The 8,279-nt window shown below is 38.4% G+C and overlaps 1 protein-coding gene across 1 annotated transcript in view; it reads left to right on the top strand.

Moving 5' to 3' along the window:
* Positions 1-8,279, top strand: part of LARP1B (La ribonucleoprotein domain family, member 1B) — a 34,588-nt gene that overhangs the window by 1,837 nt on the left and 24,472 nt on the right. The window contains exon 4 of the mRNA XM_010564503.1: positions 7,514-7,575. Within this exon, the coding sequence (XP_010562805.1) occupies positions 7,514-7,575 (62 nt within the window). The remainder of the gene's footprint in view (positions 1-7,513; positions 7,576-8,279) is intronic.

Raw genomic sequence — 8,279 nt, 5'->3', positions numbered from 1 at the left:
GGGCCCGGGTGCGGGTCGGCCTCGGCGGCGGTGCAGCTCGGCGGGAGGCGAGCCGGGCCCTCGGGCTTTTGACATACATGGGCAGAGGAGGGAAGCGAGCGAGGGGAGGTGGGGTCCGGCCGCCGCCCGGAGCCGGCGGCGGGGGGGGACACGACACGATAACGACGGCGGCGCTCGCTTGCTTTACCGCAGGTCTTTTTTGTTTAATTATATAGCAAGGTCTTCCGTACGATCCGTTACTTGGTTTTGCTTTCCAGAAGATTTGGGTGGTGGAGGCTTTAAGCGTTAACGCAAGTAGTCAGTTTGCTTGCTCTCGGGATTCGGGCTGTTTTTGTGGAAAGAGAAGGGAGCGAGAGTAGCCGTGTATAATTTTCTGGTCTTTAATCACCATACGTAAGAGAGAGCTACTTTATAGGCTCCATACCGACTAAACGGGTAGATGGCTTTACTAAGTTGGTCATCAAAGACCTGACTTGAAATGGCCAGGCTTTATGCTTAGGCTAGCAAAGAGTTCCTGGAAGTTAGCAGCTTCTTGGAGTATTGTTCTTGGCTGGAAGTAAACCGCTGACCTCAAAATACGTATTTCAACCTGCGTTTCCTGAGAATTTCAATCTCAGCGCTTGCACCTGAAGGCACCTGACAAACCTTTTTGTGATCTCACAGTCGCTTTTATCCTTGAATTACACGTGTACTTCCTTCACAAAGAGAAATATGTAATTTATAGTTTCAAGTATGCAGGTCGTGCAAGCAGAGGAGTTCTCCAGACCACAGAATCTCTACTTAACTGAAGATCAAACCTTTTGGCAACATATATAGTCATCTTTATCATCTCGACTGTTTAGTTTGTGTGTACTGACGCACTCATAAATACCTATTTATGCATAGCTTCTACAATCTTGCTTGCTGGGCAGCAGCTTGTGGTCTTGTCCATGCATGAAAGGGAATTTGTCACTCATTTGCCTTGCTGTGGCAGTAATAATAATGGTACATCAGAATCATTGCGAAAGCTTCTTTTGTTGCATTAGCCACCTCGTGCTTCGCCTTCTGTAAAGTTTACTTTTCCACTTAAGGTAGAATACACAAATCGTTGTTGAAGGAAGGAGGAGAAAGGAGGCGGTGACTTCATGTACTGTGTGCATTATATGCTTAATTTGATGATTTCAGAGAACGAAAAATTATTTTTCTTCTGTGTAAAAATCGTGCTTACCATTTATCAAGTTAATATTAAACCGAGTTGTTGCACCGGAACGTCTTTTTCAGTGGCAACTGTATAATTGAGCAAATACGGGAGTCACCGTTGCTGGTAATGGCATCGGTGAAGAACACATACTAGGGTGCGTGTTTTGGTTTGGCCAGCACCAAGAGCACCAAGAAGGAGCCACTGCTCTTTCCCTTGTAAAAGACAAAGCAGCTGATCTTTCCTGGGTGTTTGAAGGAAGGAATTGCCATGGGCCTCCATCTGCAACGAGGGATGTATTTTGAAGTAACTAATTGCATATTGGCAAAGCAAAATCAGTCACGCTAGGCCCTTACGAATGTAGTAGTATGGAAATTAGTCATGTGAAATAATAAGTAGATGAGCAAAAATACTACAGGCATGGAATGTAGAACTATCCGTAAAGAGGATAATAAAACGTAAAAGAATCTCACATCAAAGTAGTGACTGAATCCTGTTCGACTTGTTGATCCTGGCTTAATTTGTTGAAAGTTTCCTGAGACGTGCACATATGGTGTGTTCAGTGATAGTTACACGCTTGAGAAAATTGACCCCAGTCTGTCATCTTTTGACTTTGAATTTAGCGTGGCATTAGTTTGTAATAGAGGCAAACCTGACTCTTGTTACTGAAATAAACTGTTAATGTCAGCTGACACTAGAAGGAAAAAAGTAATGTAAAAGGCTTAAAATTCTTGGCGAAAGAATTCGGTCAAAGCGTTGTTACCGTGCCCTATTATGTTTTTGTCTCGGACATGTTAGTAGGTTTTAATCATGTTATAGTAAACCGAACATCTAATGTAAACATATTTGAATTTTTCATGGTATGTTTGTTACATTTCGGTGTTTCTGACTAAGCTTTTAACAAAGCCTAAAAAACTTTTAAGTTATTTTTATAAAACTTAAATATAAAAGTTTATTAAACTTGTATTAAAATTTGCTTTTAAACAGAACAACTTCAGAATTTTTTTGCTATTCAGCTATTTTTACATTCTAATCTGCATTTAACTCGTGGAGAAAGATTGGCGGCAGTATAAAATTGCTAGTGAAATTAATAGCCTTCTATCTAATCCCAATGATCGTGAACGCAGGGAGTGAGCTTTAGTATAGGCTGTCAAATGATGACAGGTACTTCTGCGGTGTGTCTTCCTTCCCTTGTGGCACCCAGCCAGCCAATATATTGCAGTAAGTCTTCAGTTCTTCAAGTTGAAGCTCTGTGAGTAAAAGAAGAGGAAAGGTTGCAAGGAAGAAGTCCTATATAATCCTGTAGATAATTTTTTACAAGGTAACAGGATAAGCTTTTTTTAAATTGAGCCAACAATATGTGTCCACATGGAAGCTGCACAACCCAGCGTTAGTGCCGTATTCCTTGTTTTTCCTCAGCTACCCCTCAGAGCCGGGCTCTCACAGAAGAGGCTAGTTACCCTTCCTCCATATAAATAATTTGACCAGGATGGAGTTGTTGAAATCATTTTATTACGAAAGTTCTCCCACCTCTTAGTTTGATGAAATCCAAAGTGCTGCCCTTTTTGTAAGCTTGTAGAAGGGAATCTGAATGACAGGTTCTCTAGTCTTCATGTGATTTGTATAGCTGATGTGGGTCTGTAATAATTCATTAGATGATTATTCAAAAAATGTTCATGATATTTATGAAAGTATTCAATGAAGCAAAATACCTGTGCTGCTTAAGTGGTTGAAGTGGGTTTGCTTCCTAGCGTCCTTGAGTGATGTAGTTAATTAAAATAACTGCACACCTCAGTCTTGTATTGTGCTCCATTTGTCTTTTTTCATTGTGTTTATTTCTGGGCATCAAAGAACACCTTTTATCTGATTGATATTCTGGTAGCAGACCCGGTTCACTGTAGTGCTATATGGTATAAATTGATTTGCTTTAGTCTGTTAGCAAAACAGGTTGTAAAAGTACAGTTTAGTAAAGGTATACTGTGTTACTAGGAATAGCAAGCTTGACTAATAAATTGGTAGATGATCTGATTATCGATTTTTTTTTTTTGTGTATCTAAGGCAGATATTATCGTTAGTTCTTATAAATTCACCGAGTGTTTTAATACCAGCTTTTAAAAATTATTTTTAAAATTATCAGAAGGTACAACATTGACGGTTACCCCAACCCTGAAGGGATTAAAAACATTATCTTTACAAACCTGCTGTCTGTATTTTAGTTGTATATAACAGCATATGTCATTTTAGATGGTAGGGTTTTTGTTGTTGTTGTTGTTTCTAAACTGGAGACCTGTTACGAGAGAGAAATCCATCCTGCTGCCTAGAGTTGAAGACATGCTACTGGCTTGCTGTGCTCTAGCACGTGCTCCCTTTAGACCATGAAAGCTTTTGTAGAAATTGAGTCACAGGTTGCAGCTTTCTAGGAAGAAACTAAGACAAAAATGAAATGAGAAATTAAATGCAAGGAAAATAAATAGTATAAGGTTAATCAATCTTGTATTGGGGATTTTTTTCCCTGTTGCTTGCTGTATTGAAAAAATGACTGGTTTTGAATGTAAATAGGTGGAAGGATGTGCAGGTGTCATAACTCATTGCCTTGGTTAGTTGTTCAAATAGTGAGAAGAAGGTCAATCTAATGTAGTTTTGCTATAAAATGTTAGAACTGTTGTAGGAAAGGATCTAAATCCATGCTCTAGATTTAAATTATGATATACTGCAAGAGATTGTCACGTTTGCAAGGCTTTCACATTTATCTGTTAAAACGATAGATTTAAGCAGAGCTTACCGTGTTTAAAAATGAATTATACTGTGGAGTTTCAAACTGAACATTGAAAGGAAAAGGTAGTACAAGATCCAGCAAATATGTTCCACTGAAGTTTTGAAGAGCTGTTCTGCTGGGTGATTTCAGCTGCGTCCTGAAGCACTTCTGGTATTTATGCGATATTGTTCCTTTGCTGAAGGAAATACACATGCAGTCCAAGTAAAAAATAAAACTTTAATATTGTCTAGAAGTCCTTATAGGATAAACCACATTTGTGTCAAAGGTAGAATGTGTTCTACCTTATATTAATAGACTTTGCTTTCAGAAGAAATTGGCAATATGATCCCTCCCCTTCTATCAGAAAAAATTACTTGCTGACTAATTATTTGCAGAACTTCAAACCATCCATTCTGAAGTACTACTACTGAAAACGTAATTTGTCTCATAATCAGTGGTACATCTTTATGTACAAACTTTACTTCTCTTGCCTCTGCACACCATCCAGTCTGCTTTTTCTTTTCTGTTGCTCCGGAGGATTGCTGCTGGTTTTGTAGTTCCAAAATTCATCTCTCATTTTTCAGAACTGTCATCCCATGTATCTTGACATACTGCACTTGGCATGTTTGCACATCCACGTCTTTCTGCAGAAAATACCTCGTGTTGATATACGATGTATTAAGAGACTTGGAAGAACCAGAATAAAAATGGCTTTGAAGGCTGATTTCTGTCTTCATGGGGATGGCATCTTTACTGGATGGAGTTCAGTGATTGAAAGATGATCATTGGCAGTTAAACTTCCACATATTTAATTATTTTTTTTCTCCCTCAAAACTTAGTTGAAACCCAGCAAGTAAAGTAATTGAAGATAACTGAATTCTTTTATCAACACTGTATGCCTTACTAAACAAGTTACTTTGTAGCATATGACTGAATAAACCATTTTAATACAGTTAGGTTGGAATTAACAGTAAGTGAAATAGTTTATTTGCAAGGGCTTGCTGGGTTCTGCTGAAGCAGTGTACTAAAGATGCCATTTCTGGGTGTTCAGCACTGTTGTGTGATGTTGAAACTAAACACCGGAGTAATATTAAGCATAGAGCTTTTATCTAAATGCACTCTAGAGTAGCTTTTGCCTGAACAGTGGCTCTAGGCCTAGGCCTGTTCGTAACAACAGATGTGACCTTTCCCCCCCCCCCCCTTCCCCTTTATCTTCCCTTTCATGCTTCACACTAAAATCCAACTCCCACACAAGAAGCCCCATAAAGCTGGTCAGGAACGATCGGTAAAATTTGGTTTTGAGCATGGCTCTTCTGGGAGGACAAGAAACTCTGTGGAGTTGTTTTTGGGTAGGGAAGTACGGAGCGTGGTGAGATCTCGGGCCTTTGTGTTCAGAAAAGGCATCATCAACTAGGCGGTGTGTTGCCTAACAGTAATTTTCTTTTCATTTAGTGTGCAAATGCATCTTCCGAGTCTTGGATTACTACATACAGATAAGAGAGATTCCTTAAAACAAGTTGGGTCTCATTCTGTCGATTCAGATAGCCTCTCCTGCTGCCTGGAATAATATCCCATGACTAAGATAGTGCAGCGACATAGAGTCTTTTATTTTTTAATCCCTTGCTACGCCCTGGTGACACACAGAGTAGAAGTTCTGGCAGAGCAATCCTTCGGCAGCAATTTAAGTAGAAGTGCTGTGAGATGGAAAAAGGGCTTCAGTAAGGTAATTGAACAGCTAAAGAGAGGTGCGTGTTTACCAACTACTGGAGGACAAATGCTATGGCCAGTCAGTTTACCTTTACAGATAATTGGCAGTTTTGTTGGAGAAAATTACAAATTTGTTTGCTGCTCCACCTCTACAGCTGTTTGTCTTGTTTTGTAAAGAGCAATTAGTTTACTGTTGAATGACAAGTAAAAATTCGGATTACACAGTCACTGTGTTTCTGAAAGCTCTCAGTCTAAAGTTAACTGTGGCTGAATAACAAGAAAGAGGCAGTTTGGAGGGAGTGTGTTTTGTCTTTGTTTTAAAAAGCAGATCTGTAGGAGAGGAAGAAAACCTGCTGGTAAATGGTGTGGCGAAGGTCAAAGGCCGATCAGCGTTCATTGAATTCACATGTCTTGTGTGGTGTGCAAGCTGTATATAGCAGTATTAATATAATTTGCAGTGGAATATGGAGTATACTTTAGTTTGTGTTTCTAACGTTCACAGTATATTCCAGGAAGTAGACAGAGGGGGGTTTCAGTCACTGGGGCACGAGGGTGGGGTTCCCAGTGTGAAGCTGCGATAAGGAAGATTAGTCACTGGATGTGAAAGAGATAAGGGTTGAGGAGGTGATGTTATCCCTGTATGAAATAATAATCCACTAGTGATTTCAGTCATGTTCAATGTTTCAAGCTTGTCTTGCAATAAAATACTGAATAAGACGTTTCAAGGAAGGGTTGTGACCACTTCTCTATGGGAAAATATGCACTGGGAGAACAGAACCAGGGCTTAACAAGAGAAGTTAAGAAGTGGTTTCCCTTGTCTCAGTTCTAATCTCCCAAGAAAAATTGCCTGATACTAGTGTTCCCCCCCCGCCCCGAATTCCCAACGCAAGAAGTAGAACGCAACTGAGATGAGTAGGGAAAAATTGCACAGAATAAGAAAATCAGATTCATATACGGAAGGGTAATTGCACATGTACTACAATACGTAGTAAGTTTAAATAGACTGGTTTTTTTTCAGTGTAGGTTATTGATCCTAGATCATTAGGCCCAATAATATTGCCATATATGAGAGCACTATTTACAAACATTATATTAATTCCTGGCAGATATTACTGGTAGAAGTATAATGGACTCATGCTTAGGAGGTCAGATGGGACCATTATTATAAAGTTTAGGTCTTGACTCAGGTTGGTTCTTAAAATGTATGAGTGTCAGCTTTGTTGCAAATGCACATATTTATCATAAACATATCCACTGTGGAATTTGGGCATTAAAATTTATTAGTCTTAATGTAGCTTTTATAGTAATTTTCTCTTTTCGCCTTTCCTTTTTCTTTTTCCCCACTGCTTTTGCTTGATTATGAGCAATATGGCTAAATTTTATTTGGCATTTGAGTAAATGCATATAAAAGGCAATTACTGGGAATTTGTGAATATGTAATTGCTTCTGTTTTTTTTTTTTTTCATGCTTGCATAATGATAGATTTCATAAATTTGGTCTTATAAAAGTTATCCTATTAGAAGCTATATTTAAAATGTGTTTCAGGGGCTCATTTTCTTTGCTACTTCTTAGGTTAAAATACCAGCGGTTTTAGTCTTGACCTTATATCTCAGCAAATGCTTAAATACTGTGTTATACGGTATCCTGTACACCTGGTTTTCAAGATTATTTGCAGTCATTGTGAATTTGAGTTTCTCAGTGTCACATACTATTAGTTATTTTACGGAAATGTTTATTGACTTCGATACCAAGGCCTCAAAAAGCCTTTGGTGTAGTATGATAGGTTGTTAAACAGGGTTGTTAAAATATGCCTTCCTTACTCTTTTAAAGTGCAGTCTAATTCTTCACCTGAAAATATTTTTCTTCCTTTTCAGAACTACAAAATTCCACTAAAGTTATAAAAGCAGTGAAACCCAGGACAAGGAAATGCAGCAAGGTTTGTATTTGCCAGAAGGACATTTAGCTATGAGTTACTGGACTGATTGTGTTAGAAGTCCCAGTTAATCTAACCTGTTAATACAAACTGGCATTTAGCTCAGCTGATAATATGGTAAGAAAATGAAATAATTTCAAAGGAGTATTTCTGGCTGTAAATATTCAATTTGGTAAACAGCTGATATTACTAAAATAAAAAGATAGCAAGGTATTTTGAAGTTACAACCAGAAGTGTTGTGTTCTGCCTTGGTAATGGTTAATTTTGAAGACACAGAAAAGTAAAAAAGGAAGGGGAATTTAAAATTCGAAGGGATGCTAAAGTGGTGTATGTATGAGGGACAAGGAAAGGCACTTTTATTTAAAAAAAGCAATGGGATTATATAAAAATGTGAAGGGGCTGCCAAGAAACAACATCGCTTGAGCACAAGTGATGCTAGATTGGTTTTGGAAATCCTTTTTGCTTGTCATGTGATGTGTGTTCCTTATGTGCTGTTATAAATTTATCGTTATGACAACAGGAGACACTGAATCCTTTTTGTTGAAAAATGAAGTTTCTAAAGTTCTGTACAGCCACCCCTTTTGAGGTTGAATAATACCTGTGCTCAAAGGTCTTCCAAAAGCTAAAAGACTTTTAAGCAGTAGATGCCTTTAAATCACATGGGAAGCTATGTGTGAGGCAGCATTTAATCTGACAATTGTTTTATG

This window comes from Haliaeetus leucocephalus, unplaced genomic scaffold (genome assembly GCF_000737465.1).
Source record: "Haliaeetus leucocephalus isolate CR32 unplaced genomic scaffold, Haliaeetus_leucocephalus-4.0 Scaffold181, whole genome shotgun sequence".
NCBI lineage: Eukaryota > Metazoa > Chordata > Aves > Accipitriformes > Accipitridae > Haliaeetus > Haliaeetus leucocephalus.
This window is presented reverse-complemented; position numbering and strand designations above follow the sequence as displayed.